We start from the raw sequence: 27,867 nt of genomic DNA, 5'->3' as shown, positions 1-27,867 counted from the left end.
GTGAACATACAATAGCAGCGCGCCGTTGTTTCAGCAGCCAATAGCAAAGACCGTGTTCCCTGAATATATTTCCATATATTAAGATTTAAACCAATCGGAGCTTGCGGAGACCCCAACACGAATATTGGCTCCTTCCTTAAACAGACCGCTGCCCCTCCCTCCCCCGATGTTTTCGTCGTCATTTCCCCCAGCTCCTGAGGGGAATGTCTCGCCTGTTTGATTTAAAAATAACACGCTCCTCGCTCCCATCTCACTCACTCTCTGACACTGTGGGGCAGCAGGAATGCGAAGATGGCCACAGACCTGGGAGAGCTGCTGGTGCCCTACATGCCGACCATAAGAGTGCCGAGGTCCGGGGACAGAGTCTACAAGAGCGAGTGCGCCTTCTCTTATGACTCTCCGGTGAGTAATGTCAACGTTAACGTTAAGGTCATCTCGTTTATGTGCACGGGTGCGTTTCATGTTCAGGTCAGTTACACGTGAAGAGCTGCGCAGCTTCTCGTGAGATTTGAGGGAATCCCGTGGCCTTTTACTTCATCAAATGCTGGAGTCTTTCAACGGCGACCTGATGGTTTCAGCTCAGGATCCTCGCCCCTTTGTTTTGAGACACTGAGTGTCGTCCAATAAAAACAGCCTCGTCCAGTTCCAGTCTGAATCAGCTTAGTCCCACACAGCTCACTCTGAGATTGTCTAATATGTATCAGTGTAGGCTGGAGAAGATGCCACAAAAACATTCAGCCCCTCCAACTGTCTGAGGGTGACTGCACCATGAGGGAACCCTTTGTGTCATACACACATACTACATTTTAAATTGTTAATGTGATACCGTGTCTTTCATAAAAGCATATAATAACCACACCTGAAAACACTTGATACCTATATTTGTTTTAATTAATATGTCAATTAATTTTACATATTTTCTGTGACTCACAGTTCTTCTTAATTAATCAATTAAAGATAATAGAAAATTTAACTTCTGACCCTCAGTATTTTGGCTGCTCAACCTTGATACCTGAAAACATTCACTGAATTAAATGTATTACCTGGAATTTCCACCAGTCCCATAGGATATTCAACAGGAATTTGTATTAGCCGGAACTCACTGAAGACAATGAGAAGAAGAAAGGTTTTCTGATATTGTGATTTTTAACCTGCAACAGACAATTTAAAAGTATTAATGTTGCAGTAGGTTAAAAGTAAATTCATTTAAAAATATAAGTGAACGTTTTAAAAGTCTCTAATGTCTTTTGCCATTTATCGATGGGTTAAACCAGACACAAACAAATATAGGAAATATTTAGATAATAATCCAAACACAGTATTTTCTATTCCAAGAGAAGTGAAATCAGACTTAATTTTCTCTTGGATATGCTGTTAGTAAGAGGCATTCAGATTATGTGACTTATTGGATTTTGACGTTAATGTTTTCCTAAACGTTTGCACATATGTTGTGAGACAATGTGTAATTGGAGATATATATATTATTTAAAACAACACATGAATATATACATACCAAAGAAACCTACAGTAAAATTAAATAAAAACCTTATTTTACTAATATATTTCACATGTAAAATGACCATCAACTAGGTGGGAAAAGAGAAACTGGCAATTTAGAGGGGCATGTTAAAGTTATAAGTATAAGTATTTCCAAAATGGTTTACCACACTTTTAAGATTCAATGCTGATTTTTTTTTTTATAAATAAATTTAACTCTTAAGAGTTGAAAGGGCAAAATGGCACCACAAACATGGAATAGTCCCTGATATGACCGGCATTCAGCCGGTGTCCTGGTAATGAAAGGATTCCAGGCCAAGTGTCTTTCAGTCCACAACCATAATGCTTTGCTCCCACATACCTGTGATCAGAAAACTTATTACAGCTTCATTGCAACCTTTTGGGACACATTGCTTCAGTGCTGTGTGTTTGTCCCACACTTACAACAGTTTTAAAGGTGACTCAGCTGTTTGGAGCTCATGTTAGACTATTTTTACCCCGGCTGTTAAAGCTCGTGTGTCACCAGGGTCTACTGAGAGGTTTTTCCGAGCCTGTGGAGATGGGATCCCTTCAGTGTTTTGGGTCTTGTTTTGTAAAACTACACTAAACTCATTTTGTGTTAAAAGTCTAGAGTAATATGTGGAAAAATAAATACATCACATTGTGTTATTGGGGATAGTAATAATAATAAAAGAAATCTGTTTTATTCCAGGAAACTCTAATATTCCTTGTGCTTTAATATTGCTAATATATGGATTCTGTTCTGTTAAACACTCTACAGCCAACCCACCTGTGTCTTTGAGGTTACTCAGGATATTATTATAATAATTTTTTTTATTGTGGTGCAAGTAATATAATCACTGCCTCAGCTCATTTGATGTTGCATCCAGCCAGCTAACTGTACCTTACCTGTACTTAAAGCTGTGTTACATGTATATCAGTACACATACTCAACAAGCTATGTGTGATGGCATATGATATTTGTTTTACTTTCTTGATTTTTTTTATATCAATCAATCAATTAATTAATTAATTAATATATTTTTAGGACATTTAATTCTATCATAGGTACACGCCTGGTATATGGGGTCTACATTTTGTAATATCAAGTTTGATATTGCTTATAAATAAATATAGGTCTTTTGATTTGCTTTATTGGAATAATGCTAGAAACATGTAACCATTTTTAAATTTATAAATGTGTGTTTGCATGTTTGCTTTTTCCTGTAGGAGTCTGAAGGTGGGCTTTATGTGTGTATGAACACATTCCTAGGCTTTGGAAGAGAACATGTGGAGCGACATTACCGTAAAACAGGACAGAGTGTGTACATGCACTTAAAGCGTCATGTTAAAGAGGTAAGACAGATGGCTGCTTTTGTTTTCTTCTTTGGTTTGATTTAAGCATGTGTCTTTTAGAAGCTTTATATGCTGACATTTTTATGTCATGTTAACAATTCTTGATCCTAGTACACTGCATCTTTTTGTGCAGCGTTTAATCGGTTTATTTATTTTAAACATCTAAAACTTAATAGAAACATTTATTGATGTAAACATTTCTGAATCAATAAAGTTCATGTAAAATTTATCATGATCCAAAAATCAAAATTTGTTTGTAAAACTATTATTTAATTTTTTCCTTAGTAAAATAAAAAAAAAAATCTGAATTTTAGAGGAAAAATGCATCTTGTAATGAAAATGGTAGGATTATACTTATCAGCCTGGGGTAGACCGACATGCTCTAACTCTCTGAACTTAAGCCAGACTTTTCAATTCAAAGCAATTAACCTCTTCCTGCCCATCAAGGGCCAGCATTAGACACGGACACGCAGAGGAGTTTTCTGGTGACTGTATGATTTTAATTTTTATTTTCAGGAAAACTGTACATTTCCTTCATTTTATGGACATTTCGTACCTGCTTAAATAGCTTATAAAGAACACTTTTTTTTCCTGAGCTTTCAGGTTTAATTTTTGTGATTTTTAACTCTGTAGCTTATGTGTAATTAAATTTTAGAGTCCAGTTCTATTGGATATATCATGCCTGCCGTTCTCTGTGAGAAGCAGGTTTTCTCACACATGCTCTTCTGTAAAACGCTATGTGGATGTGCACATATAGCCTTTAGTGTAGTCGGTGTGACTGTGTTTACGCAAAGTATAGAAGGCATGATCTAATACAGGACGAGGAATACAATGGGTGTAGTTTTATTAATGAGATAAAAGTTGCAAACGTGACATAATATTTAAATGTAATGTATTGAAATTATTTGATTATTATTTAGTATGTGCTTGTGCTGTACTTTGTTGCAGTTTATTTTAATCTTCATTTGCACATTCCAGTATCAGTTAAAATCTGAATTGTTCAGTTGATACAGAAGAAGAACTACAACAACAAACTTTAAACCTGAGCTCCTTACGGAACATTTACAGAATTTAGCAGATGCTCACATCTAGTGCAGCTTATAATAGTACTGTCATCCAATCAGACAAAACATCTTGGCTAATTCAATATGTTTAAGGGCCAGAATACCATAGAACACACACACAGCTGTATACAGTCAGTGTATATACCAAGAATGAGTGAAATACCAAATAAACATGTGTATTTATTTATTTATTTATTTTAAATACTCAAAAATTTGACAGAAGTGTTAGTATATAATGAATGTGTTGGTTGACATACAAACTGAACAATAACATAAAATGCATGCATTATTGTAGGTTACTCTAAGTTGATTAGAAAATCTCCTAAATTTAAAATGTAAAATCCAAAGTTTGATATTACCTAAGTTTCATTTATTGCCAGTTTTAAAATATAATTAGATTGAAATCACTTAGTTTTGCTTGACCTCATGTCAGCCATCAGTAGCTGTCATTAAGCGGGGCTATTTCCATGTCAGGCTCTGTTCAGAAACAGCTGGTTACATTCCTGCCTCTCCTGTGTCTGCTGTTTTCTCATGAGATCAGTTGATCGTTGAACATGTCAGCATTTTCTTGTCATTAATGTTTCTGACGGCAGCACAGTTAATGAGGCTCAGCACAAATAAACACAAAACATCTTTTCATTTTGTCCTAACTTATTATATCCAGTGATAACATACTTCTGATTGTTTTCTCATATTCCCATTGCCGTGTCATCTGTTTATTGCGACAGCAATATTTAAGATTCAGCTTTCAGATTCGATCATAAAAATGCCTCTTCTCATATGCATTATGGTTATTAAATTCTGTTTGTAACAAAATGTACATATTATAATAGTGTAATCATCCTCTTGGTGCCTAAACCATAGCATCATTTTAAAACATGTAAATGGTTGTGTTAGCTTTAACAACGCGGCATAATGAATACTAGAAGAGCAGTCCTTCTCCCCATACCATTTTTATAAGATAAAAAAAAAAAAAAAAGATGCAGCCTAATTCGTTTAATCAGATGTAGTTTTATATATTTATGTGTTTAACTTGAAAAGATAATCTTGTGAATGGCATCAATTTACCAGACTGTTTGGTTGTCCTTGGTCTATTATAATTAAGCCTGCTTATGGGGTATGGGGAACAATGGCAGCCATTCTTGTATATTTTTTTTTTACCAATAACAAAATGTTTTAGGCTGTGCCCTGCTCTCTTCTACCATGGCACTTTATAATATTCTTGGTTTATCAAGTTTTTTGTGGTTAAGAAGCTTCTAAAAGAGTATTTCTTAGTTATTTTTTGTTTAGTTTTTTTAACTATAACTTAACATTTTATTCTTTTTATATGTCTGTTTTCTGTTTTCTTTAAATTAGTGTAAGACTTGTGAAGAATGTCTTCTGTACTGTATTAAAAAATAATGTTGTTGTTGTTGTTGTTGTTGTTTGGCACAGAAAGCCACAGGTGCTGCTGCAGGTGCCGTGCCAAGAAGACGGAATGGAAAAGTGTTTTTAGGTAAGCGTTAGAAAATCACAGTTAAATTACAAGGATGCATCATTTTAAAGATTAAAAAAAGATTATAACATTTTCTCAATACGTGTAACATCAACCCTCCCCTGTCAGAACTAAATTTGGTTCATTTATTTGTATATGCAGTTAGTAACTGTTCTAAATCTAAAGTGCCACATGCTGGCTGTGGTCTAATCCACTTTGAGAAGGAGGAGGAGGAGGTGGGTTAGTTTACAGTTAGCCATTGGGCCTGTCACTGTTTCACCAGCAGCTGCTGAGCCCCATCAACCCTCACAGCACACACTCCTGCCACTGGAGGCATGACATAGACTTTTGGGCCAGGTGGGCTTTATTCACACTGATGGAACTACAGTCTATCCACACATGCTTTTGCTCATTTTCAAAAACTACTTCATCCACACCTAGAAGTTTAGAATCTAACAGGAAGTGATGTAACAGGAAGTCGTTAAGTAAAATTTTTAAAACTAATCTTTTTAAATCTGCTGCATGATTTCAGTACCATTTTTGTATAATTAAAGATGTTCTTGATATTAATTAGTATTACTATTAGTAAAATGTCTATTTAGAGTCAACATTCAAATTTCTGGACACTAAAATATCTTTATTTTGTACAGCTTCCCCTCTAATTATTTGAAATCTGTGAATTTACAAACATTAGGATATTGAGTTATTTTTACATACCTACAGTTACATTTGATTAAAATTAAGCCCCGGATCTAGGTGATTGTCTGTGAGGAGTTTGGTTTGTGGCCTCTGTGTCTGTGGTGGTTTCCTCCAGGTGCTCTGGTTTCCTCCCAAGGTCCATAAACACACATTGGTAGGTGGCTTGGCGACTCAAAAGTGTCCATAGGTGTGAGTGAATGTAAGTGTGTGCCACCCTGCAGAGTGTGTTCCCATCTTGCGCCCAGTGAATCTGGGTAGGCTCTGGACCTGCAGTATCTGATTGATTACAAATATTGTTTCTAAAACCCTGTACATCTGTGTATGCTCTGAAAGCTGTGTCACTCTATTCAGGCTCAGGTACTGACATGCACCTCTAGTTCTGCTGTCTTGCATGATCTCTGTTCACCATACTGTAGGGAGTGTCATATTGGGGTAGCATCTCTGTAAAATCACCTGGCACACAACAAGAGAACCTGATTGACCACACTCTCGTCCGTGTCACTGATAACCAAATCCCAATGTAGTCATTGTACCAATCTTGGACAATGAGTGATTCTCCAGTGTATGCCGTCCTAGTCCAAAGTTTGGAAGCATGGGATTTATTATTTATTTCAAAGCCATAATTTAAGATTGTTGTATGTCATAATCTAAAGGCTTTTTATATAAAATACTGAAAATGGTTAATAAGGCAAGCATTAATGATGTTGTCCTGTGTGTATTAAATTTTGGGGGAAAATATTTGATTAAATCCCACAAAATAATTTAACTGACCCCTGCCCATTAAATAAAGATACGTGAGTGTATTAGATAATGGAAACTAATCCAAACAAAGTAGTTTGGTATTAATTTTAGTAATTTATTTGTCCATCTGCCAAATGGAAAGTTATAAACATAAAACAATTTGTTCTATACTACATGTTTGTAAACATTTGACTGCTTTCAACCACTGTCAAGAAGTGCTTTTATAGTATTCCTTTATATTTCTTGCTTTTAGTGATGATATTTTGATCTTCATAGAGTTCTACATTTTTCTGTGGTTTTTCTGCAGGAATATGAAGATGATTTATCTACTGTCAAGGCTTGAAGGCAATAACCCTGTCATGTATCTGTCTGATCATCTCTCATATCTCCCCTTTTTTTAAGATTTAGAACTTAACCGTGATTTTAACGGAGATGATTATGAATATGAAGATGAAGCCAAGCTTGTCATATTCCCAGACCACTATGAGATTCCTTTACCAAATATTGAGGAGTTGCCTGCGCTGGTCAGTGAAAGTGTTTGAGCATGCCCTGTGTATTCACTGCATGCCAAAGGCCTGGCTTGATTCTGATTTTAAAAAATGCTGGAATGTTGTTCAACCTGAAGCTCCTTAGTGTCTTAAATACAACCTTCAAATGGTTCTTCACATCTTTATGGGTCAGCAGATAATAAGTAACAAAACACATTTTCAATAAAGCCTTCACAATTTTACCAGTTACCAAAATATCCTGTCTGCAACTGGGAGAATATTGCTTTGCTTCACTTAAAGTGTAGGGTAAAAAAGAGCTTTGGGTTAAAGACATTACAGTATCCCTATATAACTCTATGCTTGTCTGATGCTTTTATTGGGATACTCTTTACTTTCTCAGGTAGAAAGGTAGCGGTTTCATGCATACACCCTAAGAATTCTCATTCTTAAAGATTTGCACATATTTCCGGTTTCTGTTCTATGTACAGTAAACTTTAGAGAGCATAGCCTCAAGTACAGGTTATTAATTTTTCAGACCTGGGAAAATGGATCCACTATCACAAGGAAGGTAAATACCCATGCAGGAATTTCTAAACATGGAGTTAAAAAAAAATTAAAATAATGACAATGAATAGAGATAAAGGGACTCCAGAATATGATTCAAGGCTTGGTAGACCACCAAAACTGACAAGTGTCCACAAAGATTTTTACAGAAGCTGAAAAATAATGACTTGTGCCTAGTGTGGAGTGGTCTTGACTTTTTGCCATGTGCTGTATTATTAAATGCCAAATTGTAATTACATTTTGTTAGCCACAGTCACCCTACACTGATTGTCTTTAAATTGTCACCCATTTGTTTTCTTGTTGAGCTTCTTTATTAATGACACATAGCTGTATTGATAAAGACAGACTCCTTTTGAATTTAAATAAGATGTTAATAATGTTGGGGGCTTGGCTCAAATTAAAATAAGGCTTTTATAAATGAGAACTTCAAATATACTTTTCTGATAACAGATTTTTTTAGTCATTTGCCTTTACACCTCACATTAAATTAAATTCATAAGCAAATGCTGTTTCCACACTTTATGCAAACAATTCCTGTAGAGATGTCAGGGGAGGCAAAATACTTCTAGTTCCTGAATGTTAAACATATGTAGAAGCACTGATTGCTATTCCATTGTTTATTGAATTCACCGAGACTGGTCAGGCTGTGTTTCTACCGTGCTGAACTCAGTATGAACCTGTTTGATTTGAATACATTCCAAATTGCGCTGTATGTGCATGTGTTTCCCTCGTTCTCTACAAGATATATGGACATATGTTTTACATATACATTCATAGTATTTGGGAATGACTAACAGTATTTAAAAATACAGTGGAGGACAAATGTAGCACTAACATCAATAGTATGGTGTTCCTGCCAAAGCTAGGATTCAAACCCTAGTCTAATATGTGAAGGACAGCACTGTTACCCCTATACTACACCTACCAAATGCCTTTTTTTAATTAGCTGTAAGGGAGTCCAGGGCTGGGTATATGCATGAAGACATTATATTGTTAACAGCATGATGTGCTTACTTTCTAATAGTGTTGTATAGCTAGCTACAGTTTGATCTATCTTTGGCTGCTCAGGGTAAATACATGACTTTAAAGCTTTTAAGGCATCTCATTGTTGTGTGGATGTAGAAAGAAGCATGTGTACTAGCATTTATTTTGTTGTTTTCAATAGGATTTGTTCTTTAGACACATCTGTGTTTATCTTCTTCATTCAGGTGACCATTGCCTGTGATGCTGTGCTTAATGCTGTGTCTGCATACAAAAAGCAAGAGCCAGATTCTTGGGAGGAGGAGCTTCAAGTGTCCAAACACGCCAGAAGTCTCAGACAACAAGAGAACGGGGTCCGAATTCCTCCCAGGTTAGTCACATGGTGGTTCGGTATCAGATGTTCATGCTGGCACTATCCTGATGGTGGTGGAGGCACTCAGAAAGCCCCTTAAAGCTGATATGCCGGGTCATTCTTGGTGTGGTCAGTGCTGATGTTTCAGTGTTTAATGGGTTTGTGGATATTCTTAATCTAGAGCTGTTTCTTGAAGTATTGTTTATGATGTCTGGTATATGATTTTGCCCAAATGTTGTATATAGTGTAAGCTGTTGTTTGAGGGTTCTTTTGGGAAGGGCAATGGTTATACACATTTGAGGGATCCTGTTACTCATATATAAGCATTCTGGGAGTCCCCAGCATCCTCTTTCAGTTTGGCGTGTGTGTGTGTAAGTAATAGAGGTAAACTCTATGGCCAGACTTTTGTAGACTTTTGCTTGCCCACTCTTTCTTTTGAAATCAAGTGTATCACAAGAAGATTTTCTTACTTTTGATGCAGTAAGATCACAGTGCAAAACATATTCACTTACACTTATGGACAATTTTGAAAATCCAATCTGCCTACCAACATGTTTTTTGTGGATGTGGGAGTACCGGAGTGTCTCAAACAAACTCACACAGACACAGGGTTCTGGGCTTGAACCCACAACCCCAGAACCCTGGAGCTGTGTGACACTACCTGTTGTGCCTTTTGCATCACCCCGTGTTGGAATATCGTAGTTATATATTTGTTTAAATTCAGTCACGAACTGGCCCCCGGGGAGCAGTTCGGTTCAAGGGCACCGCAGCCTTGGATTGAGTGAGGAGGACAGTGCTGTTCTTTCACTCCCACTTCCCCTTATTTTCCTGCCGGTTGTGGGAATCGAACCAAAAACCTTTCAGTCCTAAGCTCTCTTCTCTAACCATTGGGCCACGGCTGCCCCATAATAAAACATGAATGTAGCACCAAAAAAATACCACTATTGTTACAAGTGCTACTGCACAGAAACCTTTTTGATAGCATGGAGATAGAAAATCCAGTTCATATTTTTCTTGAGATGCATGACCTCCCTTGTCTTCCTTGTGTATGCTGTAGTGGCTGGAAGTGTGCCAAGTGTGAAATGAGAGAGAACCTGTGGCTGAATCTGACGGATGGCTCTGTTCTCTGTGGGAAATGGTTCTTTGATGGAAGTGGAGGGAACGGGCATGCCCTCGAGCACTACAGAGAAACCAAGTTCCCTCTGGCAGTCAAACTAGACACCATCACTCCAGATGGAGCAGGTTAGAGCTTCAGGCCACACATTACAGACATACTTAAATCTTGATGCTGGGCCATCAAGATGAGCCACAATGGATTTGGTTAATAAGACAATGACTTTGGTATATTGAGGTTTATAATAAAACAATAGCCATTAGAAATTAATTTTTTGTTATTGTATGTGTCATTTAAAATATAATGTTATATGCCTTACAAAATATTGAGTTAATGTAGAATTGACTTTCTGTCTTTGACATTTTCAAGTCTGACTTTTTGTTTTATTGTCAAGCAAAGTATTTATGATACATACATGTACATATGATTATCTCTCTGTCATACGTTTTTCCCAGATATTTATTCCTTCGATGAAGAAGAGGCAGTTCTTGACCCTCACATAGGAGAACACTTGGCACACTTTGGAATAGATATGCTAAAGATGCAAAGGGTGTGTTTTGTCAGTTTGTTTAGAAATGGGCGTATTTCTGTGCCTTTTCATTCAGTCAAATATCCACTCCTGAATGATATGTCTTATTCTTTTATACTGAAAGTGTCTGGTGATGTCTCACAGACAGAGAATGGCCACCACACAGATAACCACATGCCACCACGTGCCAGTGAGTGGGAGGTGATTCAGGAGTCTGGTCTGAAACTGAAAGCAGTCTATGGTTCAGGGTATACAGGCATAAAAAACCTGGGCAACAGCTGCTACCTCAGCACCACTATGCAAGTTCTTTTCAGCATCCCAGAGTTCCAAAGAGCGTAAGTGTTGTTGTTTACTTTTTTTAGACTTCTTATCCTCCTTTCTGTCATGTTCTGATTATGTTTTTGTGCATTATTAATAGTAAAACGATCCTAATAACATTACAGACATTGGGTGACTGTTTAAAGGTAGTTAAAACTGCCTTTTATCTTCTTTTCTATAGCAAATTAAATCTGGTTTTAACTGCTTTTTTATTGTCTATAGGTATGTGGGAAATCTACAGAGAATATTTGATTACTCTCCGCTTGATCCCACCCAAGACTTTAGTACACAAATGTAAGTTAAGTTTTACAAAAGGCGATGTTAATACCTAACGAAAATGATCTTATCATCCATTGATGTATAGCCTGTATATTACTGTGCTGCAAGGGAACATTTACCTAAATATTCACTATTTATAGAGAGATACACTATTGTATATTACTTTAAATTAAAGATGACACTGGTCCAAGATCAGATGTTGAGTTTACATTAGCGGAAAATGGATAGTGAGCCAAAAAAAAGCACAAACTCACTTTGTGTGATGTTAATTTGTTTGGTTGTGTACATGTTGTGTAGTAGGGAGTAGGAGTATTTTAGTAGTTAGACATGATGGCTTCTTATGCTCATCTTAAGGGTAATGCATCGATTGAAATTGATTATTTTAAAACTTGCTAGTTTTTAAATAGACCTTTTGAATATATTCTTACATTAGACCCTAAGCACAACAAATGTTGCCTAGTACAGTGTAACAGTTTACATGATTATACTAATATTTTATTTGCAATATGTTAAGTTTTACGTTTGATTTTCACACTAGTTAGGGTGTGTAGCCAGGACCAGTTCTGGACTCGTTTGCAGTCAGGGCTCATCATCTCTGGTTTGCTTCCACACACCAGAACCCCATTCAAGTCATGGATCGATTTTCAGTTCCACATGTTACTGTTTCGTGCATAGTTTCTTAATTCGCTCATGCAGCAAGGTACCTCACTTCTGGGATGCAGGGCACTTCACCACACAGGAGCACCCCCCCCCCCCCCTACACACACACACACACACACACACACACACAAGCGAAAACTCAGCTGTTGTTGTGTGAGAAGGTTTTTATCTGTTCAGGCAAGCACGTTTTTTTTCCCCACGCTCTCACTACACACACTCTACAAAGGTGGTCTTGTTATAGTGACTTTGCCCCAAGCTTATGAAAGTAAGGTTTTATTAAGCATGAGAAAGGGAAGTAACACAATGAGTCAAAGCAGTCACATTACCTAATGAACCACACTGCTCTACACGTAACCCAGGAGGCAGATAGCTTCCACACCTGCTGCAAACTGCCCCACAGTCCACTAGAAGCTAACCACAGATCCTATTTTTAACGGACCAGATATCGGTGGTCTGAACCGCACCTGGGCTCACACCTGATCAAACGTATTAAACACACAGAAAAAAAGACCCAGGTCTGGACAAATAAGACAATTCCCTTGGGACTTAACAAAACATCTGTGACATGCTTTAGTCAAAATACTACAAGGATCAAACAACACATCACCTTCATTACCATGTCACAGACACGGTTCTGCTTTGAATGACTGGTTTCAGCACATGAAGAATGAGCATATGTTTACTTTCAAGTGATGGGTGCCCAGACAGAAAATCTGGTCACTTTCACATTGTTGTATAACTTCTCCATTCTGGTTTTCGTCCTATTTAATCAGTACTCTTATTTCTCCACTCCTGATGTGTTTGCATATCTTGTGCTTTGGTAGGAGCTCCAGATCACAAGATGAAATTACTTATGCACTCAAAAGAATTTTTTTTTTGTTTTCCATAATATATCATAGTTAAAACATTTATTTATTTATATATTTATTTACAAATCCAGTCAATTTTTACTGTGCAATTTACTCATCAGGACACATCTGTAGTCGTTCTATCCTGTGCATAATTTTCACTCTTATTCTTCTGTACCATGCAGCTATTTACTGTGCTGTATTTGATACTGCATGTATGTGTTCACCAGGGCAAAACTGGGTCATGGACTTCTTTCAGGCCAGTATTCCAAACCTCCAATCAAATCAGAACTCATTGAACAGGTGATGAAAGAAGAATACAAGGTATTTGACTTGGTCTGTCTTGCTTGATATGTGGCTTGAGCATGGGGCTTTCAACAGAATGTGCTTAATAATGTGCTTGAGTCCTACTTACAGGAGAAAGTTTATTATATGGATATCTGGGTCTCTAAGCTTCCTACTAATTAACCCCACTCACTCACTCACTGAACCCAGTGAAATCACCATATAAGACATTTAACCGCTGTGTAGGCATAGGCCATTCATGTTATATTAAAATTCAAACATTCCCTGATATTTTATGAAGTGGAAAGGGCTTATTCACCCCTAAATGCCCAGCGTATGTCTTTATTTTCTGTGTAATTAAAAATTAATTATATTATACAATGATTGATCAGTGGATTAGGAACACTTTGTAGTTATAAAATTACCGATTGTACTCCACCTGTTGCGCTGCACATCACCCTACTCTTTAATGATTAAGACCCCAGGGTAACCACCACAGAGCAGGTATGATTTGGGTGAAGGAAAATTCTCAGTATTGCAGTGATGTGGTGTATTAATGTGTGCTGATACAAGTGGATCAGACACAGCATTACGGACTGTGAAAACAGTTTATATTCATCATCACAATTTTACATGATATGAGCCCTTTAAGGTTTATGAGTGTGTAATATACTTTATAATTACTTAATTTCTTCCTTTCCTCTGATCCTTTAAAGAGATAAATTTGAGGCAGTGTTTTGTGAGGACAAGCTAATCTTTTGATCAGGATTTAATTTTCACTGGCATTGTCTCAAATGAATAAGGCCTCTTATTTTATGGCTAATAGTCTTTTTCCTCTGTAGCAGCAGCATCGGGGGATTTCTCCAAAGATGTTCAAGGCTCTGGTCAGCAAGGGCCACCCAGAATTCTCCTCAAACAGACAGCAGGATGCCCAAGAATTCTTCCTGCACATTATCAACCTTGTGGAGGTATGGCATCATCCTTTTCTCAAGAATTCCTGTTGTTGAGACACAGGTTTGAAAGATTATTTTAAGCAGCCATCTGCTGCAATTCAAGACACAACCTGAAGTGTAAAAAAAAAAAATTCTTTTACAGCTTTGAAACATTTTTTTTTTCTCAAACAGGCAGACGGGAAGTGAGTAGGAATTGTTTTTATCATGAATGACAATAATATTCTATTGTCCCAGATTCTGTAGGATGAAACTCTGTAACCGTTTCCAGGGCTTGTCTGAAGTTTGTGAGCGCTGTTTCTGATGCTTGGCTCTAGTTTCAGAAGACACTTCTCAGCAGCATTCCTTCTCCCAGTGCTGCCAGACACACACTTGTGCTCTGAAGTGACTTTCTCAACAGAGTTAAATTTAGAACACGTATCAGTTACACAGGCTAGATAATGCTTCCTATTTACCTCGTCTGGATGACCCATGTACAGAATCAAACCCACTGCCCTGAATGTGTTCAGTGACCACAAAAACAAATGATATAATGCTCTTAAACCTTTTTTACAACATATTTTTATTGAACTATATATTGTATATTATTTTTTGAAAAAGATGTCACACTGGTAGTGCCTTTGTGCTGTCACTGTGGTTATACCCTCAGTGTTACATGTCCAGTACTTTTATTTAGGGAGCATAATTATGCCTTATCCTATTATACTATTTTCTTTTATTTTCCACAGTTCTATAATGAATAATTACAAATATTCACTTCTCCTTTTGGAGAAGAGAATGTAATGCACCTTTAGGGAACACCATTGTGCTTGTATGTACATGTACATGGTTTGTACCTTTAGGGACCAATAATGTATCTCTAGGTTTCTGCTCAGATGATCAGTTGTTTTGCTGTCAGAGTGAAGTATGCATAGAGGTCAACTTGAAAACTGTGTTTTCTAAGAATTTTAAAGCTATGAAGTATGGCCTGATTTTAATATTTGCGAAGTGGTGGACAGTGAGAGGCCCTTTTATACTGCTCTTCTGCCTGCCATCTGGTCATCCGGCACTGGTATTTCAATGCTGCTGGAGGAGGAATAGAGCTGGTGTATTTCTGTAAGACCTGAGAATAGAGAGACTGCTGCAGCTCCTTGCAAGATGGCCTCATTGAACTTTTGATGAAAAATATGCCTCTGTTTCAAGGTTTGGATTTGAACAAGCTTCATGTTGGCTGTAAAATGCAAATGTGTTTGCCATATTACAAAGTTGTTTAACTTAGTTTCATAATGATTGCGGATTTATTTATAGTATTTATTGAATAAAATGTCCTAAGATTAAACGATGTTTCAAAAACACACAGTAAAATCTCTTTTATAATAAGGGAGTGGACAGATGACACATATTCAATTAATTTAACTCAGGATTGTACAATATTAGTTAGTTTTAACAGAGTAAAAAAAAAGGTCACTAAAGACATCTATTCATATGCATTTCTGAAGACCATGAAGTCTTCCCAGAGTAGGAGTGAACCAGAATTTATGAACTAAATTTACTTGTTCTGTGTTGACAGAGGAATAGTGCTGGCTCAGAGAACCCCAGTGATGTGTTCCGGTTCATTGTAGAGGAGCGAGTACAGTGTTGTCAGTCACAGAAAGTGCGCTACACCCAGAGAGTGGACTACCTTATGCAGCTTCCTGTGCCCATTGAGGCTGCAACCAACAGAGGTAATACACTCCATTATACATTTGCATGAACTTCTGTTTATTAGAAAAAAAGTCTGAAAGACAGAAACTAACAATTTTAAGTCTTATTGTCAGTCATGTCAGAAAACCATGTATCTTAAGAACAGAAATTTGAGGAAATAAAATATTTTTGAAAGCTGTATTTTTAAAAGTTTTTAAAACATTTATATAAGGCATACACTGTAAGTCATAGTAGAGAGGAACACAACACTTATGCATTTTACATATCAAACTACAGAACTGTGTGTTTAACGCTTTTCACTTAGGACAAAAAATGATTGAGTAACGTAAAGTAACTTTTTTTTTATGTCAACTTCGGCATGTTCCTGAATGTTTGCAGTATTGAAATCACTAGTATATTATATTACTCTTTGGGCAAACTGGGTGTGTTTAATTACCCCTGCATCTTATTTCTCCCCAGTCTCTCTAATTACAAACAATGTTTTTTACAGAATATTATAGTACTTAGGCTTTTTGGTGTGTGTTAACATTTGGGGTTTATTAGAAATTGTGCCCTATTTGTTTTTTACAGAAGAGCTAATAGCCTATGAGACTAAGAGGAAGGATGCTGAGGAGAACATGCGCGCCCCTCCAGAGCCGGTTAGAGCTCGTGTCCCCTTCACTGCGTGTTTACAGGCCTTCACCGAGCCTGAGAACGTTCCAGATTTCTGGAGCTCTGCACTGCAGGCCAAGTCGGCTGGAGTGAAGTAAGCAAGGTTCTGGTCCAAAGCCTCAGATGGCCTTTACCAATCTGGATTATTCTCTAAGCAAATCCCTTTCACAAACCCAAGGACACTTTACAATGATAAGCTGGGAGGGGGGAAAGAAAAAAAAAAACAATTAAAAATGAAGAGCAGAGAATTTTTGAGCAGAGATTTGAAGTGAGACGGGGTTGAACAATTACGAAGGTCAGGAGGAAGAGTTCCTAGAGCTTGGGGGCAGCGACACTGAAAGACATACCACCCAGAGTAGAAAGTCTAAAAGAAAAGTGTAAAGTGTGAATGGTGTAATTAACAGTGTGTATTTCGTATACAGATATATAATTAATTGAAAGGTACTTGTTGAAAGTGGTGGATATTTTATATACAAATGATGCATGTGTTGTGAATTTTCTGTGTTTGCTAAACTTCAAATGAAGGATGTCCAAAGTTTCTTTAACTTGTATAAATTTTCATATTTTGAGCAGCATTTAAATAAGTCATTTTAAACGATTAATTATTTACATTTTTTTTTTTTTCAGGACTTCTCGATTTGCAACCTTCCCTGAATTCATGGTTGTGCAGCTCAAGAAATTCACGTTTGGGGTGGACTGGGTTCCAAAAAAGTTAGGTGTGTTAATGTGTTTTAATGCCAGTGAATATTTGTATGAGGATTTGGAATATACACTTTTTTTCCCTTTTACATTATGGGCATCATGCTTGTTTGCTTATATAAATATGTTTATTTCACGTAGTCCCCTGGGCTTCATGTCGCCACTCTACACAGCTGAGCAGTATCTTTGTTGCATAAAGCTTGGCATTTGTGTCTGTCCATCATACATTCTCTTGTGCAATACAGAACCATCACATGCTCTAAAGGTGCTTGAGCAATACATCATGTTGAAAAGATGATTAGTTTGCAGCTCTAATTTACTCATGCTCTGTGGAGGAAGTTATTCTTCTGTCCTGCAGAGGGCACTGCTGCTCTGTGCTACTGTGTGTTCTCTTAGAATATTCATTCTATGGATGTAATTAAATCTGCATTTTGCTCTGTTGTTCACACAGATGTTTCTGTAGATGTGCCTGACTTTTTGGACTTGAATCGGCTCCGGGGTTTAGGTTTGCAAACAGGTGAAGAAGAACTTCCTGACCTCACACCCCCTATTGTCATTCCTGAGGACACGAGAGGTAAAATTACATGTATTTTTCATGCAGTTGTTGTACGTTAGTGTATCTGAAGAGAATTGTTGTCATTTTAGGATTTATTTATTATTATTTTTTAAAGAGCTCTGCAGAATATTTCAATTTTCTGAATAATCCAGTGTTTGTGATAGGAACTAGAGGTTCACTTAGCCAGGTAGCTACACAAAATGGCTAGTGGACCATGTGACACATCATATTGGTTTTTGTGTTCATATGTTGAAAAAAGTAACTTTTTATTTTTATGTTTATAACAATTATATTTAGCATTTCATCTCTGCATATATATCTCTCCAGCAATGACTTTTACAAAAATAGCTGTTTGAACAATATCATTTCAAAACTTCTATGTGTCAGACATATGGCCACATATTCATTATCATTTAATAAAATAATTTTCTGTGAACTTTTAAATGCATTAAATATTCTTTGTCTGGTTCCTTTCATGACCAATGTGAAAAAAATCTTAAACTTTAGTTTTAAAATTAAAGTTTAAATTTCTCCACAGTCAAATTGGTCTAAATCACTAATTGATAATATCAAATTAGCCTTTACAGTAAAAAGTTGTTTTTCTTCTTATTATTTTCTTTTATTTTATTCTTTTATTCAGGTATTTTACAATTTTCTTACAAGATTAACTGTGTCTTTTTGCCTTTTGTTAATTTGAGCCAATTGCAATATCATTTTTGCTTGTTTTTTCTCCAGGCAGCTCGATGAATAATTCTTTGGAATGTAAGTATCCATATTTTTTACATTACTTAAAATGAGGGTATTTCTGAAGGGTTCCTTGTTTATATTATCCTGTGTTCACTTGCCTGGTCTTAGTATGAGGCTGTAGAGGCACTTTTAGAAAAAGAAATCCTTGGTGAGATTTCACTGGAAATATACCTTCAGTGTCCCTTTAATGAGGCCCAATGAGAGAACAGACACAGCTGTCTTTTTTTTTTTTATTTAATGTGAACTTTCCACGCAGACTGTAAAGCATTCTTTCTTTGACGTGTTCCTCAGCTCCAGAAATAGACGAGTCCTCTGTTATGCAGTTGGCAGAGATGGGCTTTCCCCTGGAGGCCTGCCGGAAGGCGGTGTACTACACTGGGAACATGGGAGCCGAAATGGCCTTTAATTGGATCATCGCTCATATGGAGGAGCCAGGTAAGAGTCCAGCATGCTGGTCAACAGCAGTATGTCCACTTAGGGCCGTATACACTGTATGTTGTAAGCTGTGAGAGTCCTAATCAGGAAACTTGTGACTATTTCTCTCTGAGATAAACAGGTTGATCAACTTGAGGTTTTGTGAAATACATACAAATTTTTCCAGCGTGCCAAAGTTACAGGTTTAACTTTCTTTGGTTTCCGTGGTGTTATTAAGAGGACATTTTAGGCAGAAGAACAGAAAGACCCTCCTTTCTTTATATTTAAAGAAATAAGCCAGTTAAATTCCACTAGTGGCTACAGTTAGGTTTTAAATGGGTTAACACATACTGCCCCCTCCTTGTGCCCAGTGATTTCAGGTAGACTCCAGACCCACTGCGACCCTGATTTGGAAAAGCAGTTACAGACATTAATGAATAGTTAGTGACGTCTTAGTAACTGTGAATGTGCTGAATGGGTCTGTTGCTGATAGGTAGACAGCAGAGAGAATGACTCTCATTGAAGTCAATTATTTAAAGATAAGAACAAATGGGAGGCCAGGAGAGTCCATAGTGATGACCATATCCAGGACTACTTTCAAGGAAATAGCCAGAGAATTTTTTATGCATCAGTGTATGCATTTATTATTATTAATATTTTTTATCCCCCCCCCCCCCAAGTCATCTAAAAGTTGATGCCCTATATTCAGTACAGTGTCCACATCACTGCGCTCATGCATTTGGACCCACACAAACCAAAGTGACAGGTCCTCTGCTCCTCCCAGCAGCACCACCTCCAGGTGGTCTCACAACCAAATGTGACTAAGCCCAAACGTCCTCCGCTACAATTGGTTTGAATGTTCTGATGTTTAGGTGCTGTGGCTACAAAGGTTTTCTAATTTCTGTGACTCTTGTGTTAACATGGCTTCTTCAATGCTTTTAATTACTAAATTATTAAATAAAGTATAAAATATAATAAATTCTAATCTATAGTACGTGACTAAAGATGCTACAGTTGGAGATTGGTTGAGCATTCTGGAGTATTCTTTTAATTGTGTAGCTTATCTTATAGGTTCTGTAGCTTGGCATTAAAAGAAGCAGTGTTCTTGTTATTTATCACAGTAAAAATAAGCACTTATGGTGGTGCAATCCTAGCCCCTTTGTGTCACCTGTGTACAGTCCACCTGCTCCTCGCTCTCCTGCCCCAGTTAAGCAGCCACCAGAGAGCCAGCAGTGACCAGACAAACACATGAGCTGAGTCCCTAGAGGACTTGACCCCATTGCAGCTCAAACACCTTTCTGGCAGCTGGGCCTGGGTTTCAGCATACTCCAGCCCACTCTGCTACTGTCACATGAGCATACTGATATAGTTTGTGCTGTATTTATCTCAGCGTATGGACCTTTTCTCTGCATGCGAACTGGTTACTGTTATACACAAGTATCATACTCTAGTCCTAGAGAGCCTCTGTGCTGTAGGATTTAGATTTTTCTTAATTTAGTATGCCTGAGTCCACAGATGTTTATCAAGATCTTTTTGAATACAACAGTTAAACTGAATGTCTCTTTAATGTTCCATCCAGTGATGTTGGCTGTTGGGCCATATCAATTTTAGGCAGAGCAAATTGGGTCAGCGTATGAAATAGGAACTTTTTCTATCACTATATAAAAGAAGCACCTTGCCACTTTTATTAGTTTCTGAGCTGGCGCGGCATTTAGTATATTTAGGCACTATGCAGAGCATAATTCAGAACCGAATACAGACGGCCTTTTTGTAGGTTTATTGAATCAGAGTAAATTAAAATTATATTCCTATTCATTTGTTGACTCAAATGGTGTAGTAAAAAGTCTTGTTAGATTGGCCGGCTAGGCAGTATGGAGATTTATAAAGATTTGATCAAGAATTTAATTCTAAACCCTAGACAGAGTGGACATTTCAGACCTCCATTTGAATGCTTTAGTTACACCACTGTGAAAGTAAGCATCTCCACAGAAGCAGCTTTTTTTATTCGTTGTTTTAAGCTTTTATTTTCTTGCAGAGCTCAGTAAGAGTGGTGGTAACCAGTGGGAATGCAAAAGGAAATCTGGCCAGTCATCTAAACACTGTTTATTAATTATAGTACTGTGGCTCTAAGTGCTTATTATGTGTAACAGTTCAGTTAAGCGATGTCACTAAATTAGACAAGGCCACAAACTGTGTGGAAGGAAGATTTGAGTTTGACATTGTAAACAGGTTTTAAAATGTGAGCATGAGTAACACGAGTCAGTGAAGCAAAACTGAGGGTTTTTTGGCAGCTTTATTTTTCCCTGGCCATAGATGGAAAAAAAAACGTAATTCATTGATTGCAGAAATGCAAGAAAGTTGCGTCCAAACAATATCCAATAGAGGCTCTACAAAGTTAAAAAAAAAAAAAAAAAAAAACTATAAATCAAATAATTAATTTTATTTCACTTTTATTTTTTGGGAGTCAGTAGTATATTCACGCAGGAGTTAAAAGTGTAAAGCACTGATTTAAAGGTGAAGAGCAGAATAAAATTAATAAAATTGGTGTTATTAGTTCAAAAATCATTGAAATAATAAACTCTAACCTCTGTAGTGATAGTATGTTTATATTTGTAGCAGTTGACTTTGGATCAAAGACCTACAGGAATCACAGTTTAGTTAAAATGTCCTTTGTTCAGTTACCTGAATTGTCCCTGCTACACCCTAGTCTCCATTCAAAGCAGTGTATGTAGTAAAAAATGCCTGAATGAATCTTCTGCAGCAGCCTGTAGATGAGGAAGAGGAGGAAAAAAACACTCAGGCTGTTGAATTCTGTACATGCTTCCCATCTGCAGCCCTTTCTATGCATATGTTTACTGTGCAGGTGTAAATATGCAGATGAGGACAGCATGTTGGTAAATGGCTTTTGCTTAGAGTTACTTTGTATTCTTTGCAGATTTTGCTGAACCTCTTGCGATTCCTTCCTACATGGAACCTGACCTGCCAAGTCCCAGCCTTCCCACTGCCAGCCCTCTGGACAACCAGCCGCCTGAGGAGAGCATCGCCATCCTCACCTCTATGGGCTTCCCAAGACACCACACCATCCATGCCCTCAGAGCCACAGTGAGTGCCTCGCCTAAGGCCAGCGTCATTCATGCTTTGATTACCAAGCAAGCTGTCATGTGGACAGTGAAAATACATCTGCTGGTTTTATTCATTGATATTCATGTGTAAAGTTAATAGATGTTGCCCCTATATTTGCCGATTTAAAGCTTAATTTCCTTTAAGCCTGTTTTATCTAAAGTACACCGAGCAATGTGTTAAAATCTTTTGGATTAATCCTCATTAAATCCTTAAAATCTCTTCACACAGCCAGTGGGTCTTTTACAGGATTTTGGGCATAGTAAAATAATATGAGCCTGTAGGCCTGGAGTCTTTTTTAATATACACTATATGTCAACATGTTAATAGACACTGATTTATTGACAGTGTTTCTTCATGAACAGACCATAACTCTTCTTGAAATGGTTTGCATTATTAGATTAGATTATTGTGAAAAGCCGCATAAACTATTCATAGGAGGTACCAATGTTTAGTGATTTAGGTATGGCATTGAGGAGGGAGGTTAATATATATACCCACATATCCTACATTTGGCTTCAGGCATGGTAACTTAAACTCATGTGCAGCTGCTCCAGAGTCTCATAATACTCTGCGTTTCTGTGGACGTTGTATAAATGTGTGCACCACCTCTGTCAGCAGTAACAACTCATTTTAGGAGGTGTCCACAAACCTGTTGATCGGCCAAGGGCTGAAAAATACATTTTCTTATCAGTTGTTATGCATCATGATTGAAATAGGATTTTGGGTTATGGTGTACCATGCGTAGCATTGTGATTCAGTTTTATGTGTAGTACTACAGATGAAATACAGAATTTTGATTAATAATATCAGAGTGTATATGCGGCTATATGCGTGCCTTCTCTTAGATTCTGTTAACAGAATGCATCTTTAAATAGTCTTGAATTAGACACTCATATTCTCATATTACACAGACTAAAAGCAAGTTCAGACATGTCATCAATGCTTCGGCCAGATACTGAGTGGACGAGTGCATGAGGCCTGATTAAGCTCCCTGCTGCTAAATTTCTTGGCTCATTCTCTGGGAATGTTGATGTATTGCATATTATATTTAAATTGATATTTTGTGCTTCATGTTTCCAGGTTCTTGGAAATGAAATAGATACGGTATCATTCAAAACACTGGAATTACTTATCAGGAAATTAGCATAAATCGATAATTATCTGCCTTAAGAAAACGTGTTCAATCAATCATTCATTATCTGTAACCGCTTATCCAGTTCAGGGTTGCGGTGGGTCCAGAGCCTACCTGGAATCATTGGGCGCAAGGCAGGAACACACTCTAGAGTGGGCGCCAGTCCTTCACAGGGCAACACACACACAGTCACTCCTACAGACACTTTTGAGTCGCCAATCCATCTACCAACGTGTGTTTTTGGACTGTGGTAGGGAACCGGAGCACCCGGAGGAAAGCCACACGGATACAGGGAGAACACAAAAACTCCTCACAGACAGTCACCCGGAGCGGCACTTGAACCCACAACCTCCAGGTCCCTGGAGCTGTGTGACTGTGGCACTACCTGCTGCACCACTATGCCAGCCAGACTTGTTAACAATTTGTGAATATTTATTATAATATATGTATATTCTGAGGGTTTTACAACTTTCTTGTCAATTTACAGTCCTCTACAGCTCTTTTCTTTAGTATATATTCATTCATTATCTGTAAGCGCTTATCCAGTTCAGGGTCGCAGTGGGTCCAGAGCCTACCTGGAATCATTGGGCACAAGGCGGGAATACACCCTGGAGGGGGCGCCAGTCCTTCACAGGGCAACACAGACACACACACACACACATACACTCACACCTACGGACACTTCTGAGTCGCCAATCCATCTACCAACGTGGGTTTATGGACTGTGGGAGGAAACCGGAGCACCCGGAGGAAACCCACACAGACATGGGGTGAACACACCAACTCCTCACAGCTTTTGTATATAGAATTGTATTATTTTTCTACCAAAATGCTTCTTTAATTGACTGAAACAGTTTTAATTGGTTTAAACAGTGTGACAAGCCACAATTATTTAGGGAATGGTCTTTTGGACTTTGATAATAAACTGATGAGAGAACTTGTAAAGTTCATTCCAAAAGTGCCTTGCAATTTTGTGTGGCATCTTATTTTGGGTCTGTCACTGTAGAAGGAGCAAAAACATCCTTGCTTTGACTTTGCACTAAATGATTATCTAGTGTTCTACATGCAGAGCTGTTGAGGGTCAGAGATGGGGAGGGTGTGAAACAGCAGGGTATAGCACACTTGCCAATAATAGCCTAGAAACAAGTGGAAGTGCTCAAAATACACAGCCTACGCTGCTACAAAAAATGAGTGGGCGTCAGACCACGTTTTGATTTTAGAGATGGCACCTGCTGTGAATCATACTCTTATTCCAGATTAAGGCCTAAGCCTAAACAAGGTTTCTGACCATGTAATGATGATAGCAGCTGAGTTAAGGAACTGCTTGTGACGTGTTTGAAATGGGGTTGACGTTTTGCCTGGTGTTACCGCAAAGGATGACCATACATGGCACAACACAGCTGCTCGCCACCGTAGCCATGCTGTTTGAAGCTCCTGAATCTCTTGGACTTGTTTAGCCCCTGTGCCTGTATTATTTTGCTTCAGTTCTGTTACAACTGTCTATTAGAATTCCATGAATGAAAATGATTTTGAGAGAAATAGAATTTAAGCAAATGGCAAAGGTCGATCCATTCTCTTGCAAACTTTTTTTTTTTTTTCTTCTTCCCCAACCTTGTCAACACCACCTGATCCATGTACTGCAAATATTGCCCTCACACATCTATGTTTTGCTGAAAGAGTTTGGGTTGTTGTCATGGTTAAGATGTGTCTCTGAATAATAACAGTTTGAGTTCTTGTTTGATTGTTTGTTGAATGTCTTTTTTAAAAGAAGAATAACTTGGAGAGGGCCCTGGACTGGATCTTCACTCACCCAGAGACTGAGGAGGAGAGTGAGGCCATGTCAGACATGGCTGATACTGAGCCTAATGACACCAGCTTCTCAAACACCAACGCACACAGCGACTCTACTCTGTCGCCAGACCAGGAACTGTCCAGTCCCCGGGTCCGAGATGGCCCTGGACGTAAGTGCAGTCTGATAGGATGGTGTTAAATAAACATATACACTCCAACACACCAAAAATTACAGGGGATGCCACAAAAAGACAAAATTGTGGGTTTTTTTAAATTAAAGACTATGTAAAATAAATTTGATATATTTTTTTACTTTAGTTTATGCTGTTTATTTTTAAACCTGTCTAGTAAAGCTGTATGTAACTTGCCAACAAGGACTGAATTTAAACCAGATTCACTGCCGCTGCTGCTGTACATGCTTCTGATTTGATTGATCAGTAGATATTTATAATAAACCTGTGTTTTTCTTTGCAGGATATGAACTCTTTGCTTTCATAAGTCACTTGGGAACATCTACGATGTCTGGACATTATATATGTCATATCAAAAAGGAAGGAAGGTACGTTTCTACAGTGTTTTTTCTCTGAGCAGTTGCTTGGAGAAAAATCCAATTTACCAAATTTTTCACCTTCCCTCAAGTGTATAACATACAGTTATCTATGGAAATGAAAAATACTTCAGAATTGTTACAAAACAAGTAAGCAAGCCCAGTACTTTTCTTACTTAACATGTGATTAGAGAGAAGTACACTATATGGACAAATGTATTGGGACACACCACCTAGTCACTGGCCTGCCATAGTTGTATGGAATCATGTACCTAGCCATGCAATTTTTCTTTGGAACGACCAGTTCTTTCACAAATGTGTGTAAAGTCCTCACTGAATTCTTGTGTGGTATTGTAATAGGATGACACTATTGCAACAACTCAGTTTGAGATCCCACAGTCAACCCTGAATGGTATAATTTATTCAGGAACCACAGCAACTCGGCTACAAAGTGGCAGGCCATAAAAAGTTACAGAATGGGGTCACAAAATGCTGATGCAGACAATGATCTACTAACTAAATTACGACAGAGTTCCAAACCTCCTGTTATAGCTGCAAAGGGGAAACCCCATATTAATGCCTGTGGATTTAGAATGGGATGTCCTGAAATCTCCTGTAAGTCCCAAAGTGTTTGTCCATATAGCAGCCTACACTTTGCACAGTGTCAATAAGTGAGGTATATGCTTCCAGTTCTTATTAACTACATTAACCTTGTAGCTGCAAAGAAGCAAATTATAGACACCAAACAATTCTGTGTTACTTGAAAATGGAACAGTTCATTGAAACAGTCTTTTTTCCCCCCCTAGATGGGTCATTTACAACGATCACAAAGTATGTTTGTCAGAAAGACCCCCAAAAGACTTAGGCTACATTTACTTTTACCGACGCCTGTCCAGTTGCTAGACCTGGACCTTCCCCACCATAGAGCTGCACAGCCTGCTGGCCACACAGAAGGAGGAGGACACCACCAGTCCCTACTGGACTCCTGAGAGCCATTCACACTGTAGAGACAGAGAGAGAGACCCACACACCCAACCAAGACCATTGCAAAGCGCACCTCACAGGCATGGTCAGAAAGGGGAATGAATGTGTTTGTTTGTCTGGTGTGATTGGTTGTTTGTTTGTTAGCATGTTGAGATTGTTTGAGGCATTTATTCAGTACGAGAGGTACAGAGGGATGTGTGCAATTTTGAAATATGCAGATTAATGTCCTAATATAAACAAGTATTTGTTTTCTCTTGCATTGACTCGAGTTACTGTGCCAGTATTTTAAGAGGTACTTTCTTCTTGTTTTAATATTTTTCCTTTATTTTGGGAAATACACGTGTGCCTGGATGTGGAAGTCCTGCTACTGCCAACTCTGCATACTGCTGTAAATGCAGTTTCTTGTAAGTGTATGTATGAGCAATGGAACACCTTACTGTGTACTGCACAAGAAGAGGAAAGCAAGCAAGGTACTGAGATCATTTGCAGTGAAACAAAGTGGATTTAAGGTACCATAACTTGAGAGGAGTCTCTTTGTTCTGACTGAAACAATGCACTGGAAGAGTATTCTTACATATCCTTTTACATTTAGAATCATTTTATATCTTAAGTTTCAGCACAGTTTGAGTATAAAGGGTTAAGCAGGTTGACATCTTGGTCAGAGTTAAATACTGAGAAAACGCACCACAGATGTTTTTTTATTATTATTTTTGTGCAATAGTAAAGTGCTTTACTCTCATGACCTTGTCCAGTTTCACAGACTGGACAGGCCCAGGTCATCAACGATGAAGGCTTTTTTTTTTTTTTTTTTGGTTGTTGTTCATCTCAGTTTATACTTGCTTTTAAAAAAATACTGACCATTTGTATTCAATAACTAAGCAATATGTTATGACAAGTGGATGCGAATTTCTATCATATGCATTGTCTTACATAAAACTCAGATATCTGTCTTTTTCCAATATTATAGGGCCATGCACAGTGAATGTCCTCCCTATGGTGCTCAGTAATACCAAATCTTTCTCAAACTTTATGATCTTTTGGCACTGTTTCTTACATTTCCCCCATATTTCTCAATAATTGCTTGCTTTATTAAGCCCAGGTAAACTGGCTATAAATACAGGTTCTCAACTTATATATGTTGCAGTTTTTGATTTTCACTGTTCTTGCTCTCTCTTTCTCTCTCCCGCTCTTATTTGAAAGGGTAGCTTTCCTTCCCTTTTCTCTTTAGAGCGTGTAGGCTGATACTCTGGTCGCCTCCTTCTAAAACATGCCTCGGCGTAATCAGCTTGTGCACTAAACTTCAGAAGTTAGCCAGTTGATGTTTTGATTTGTATAGTTGAT

General features: G+C 37.8%; 1 protein-coding gene across 3 annotated transcripts; it reads left to right on the top strand.

The window, feature by feature from the left end:
* The first annotated feature begins 231 nt into the window (after positions 1–231).
* usp13 (ubiquitin specific peptidase 13) lies at positions 232–27,867 on the top strand. Of its 3 annotated transcripts, none has more exons than XM_066664671.1 (21): positions 232–402; positions 2,728–2,853; positions 5,352–5,412; positions 7,234–7,355; positions 9,092–9,234; positions 10,274–10,458; positions 10,786–10,880; positions 11,004–11,194; positions 11,400–11,471; positions 13,195–13,288; positions 14,095–14,217; positions 15,749–15,902; positions 16,453–16,627; positions 17,161–17,249; positions 17,684–17,806; positions 18,524–18,550; positions 18,827–18,970; positions 21,885–22,051; positions 24,973–25,165; positions 25,470–25,554; positions 26,349–27,867. In XM_066664671.1, exons 1-21 carry the CDS (start codon positions 292–294, stop codon positions 26,443–26,445), a joined length of 2,577 nt encoding a protein of 858 aa, XP_066520768.1. In that variant the 5' UTR covers positions 232–291; the 3' UTR covers positions 26,446–27,867. The 3 variants fall into 3 exon arrangements, with proteins under 3 accessions (XP_066520768.1, XP_066520770.1, XP_066520767.1); XM_066664673.1 differs by having other exon boundaries at positions 14,092–14,217; positions 24,976–25,165; XM_066664670.1 differs by having other exon boundaries at positions 14,092–14,217.

This window comes from Hoplias malabaricus, chromosome 3, assembly GCF_029633855.1.
Source record: "Hoplias malabaricus isolate fHopMal1 chromosome 3, fHopMal1.hap1, whole genome shotgun sequence".
Taxonomy (NCBI): domain Eukaryota; kingdom Metazoa; phylum Chordata; class Actinopteri; order Characiformes; family Erythrinidae; genus Hoplias; species Hoplias malabaricus.
This window is presented reverse-complemented; position numbering and strand designations above follow the sequence as displayed.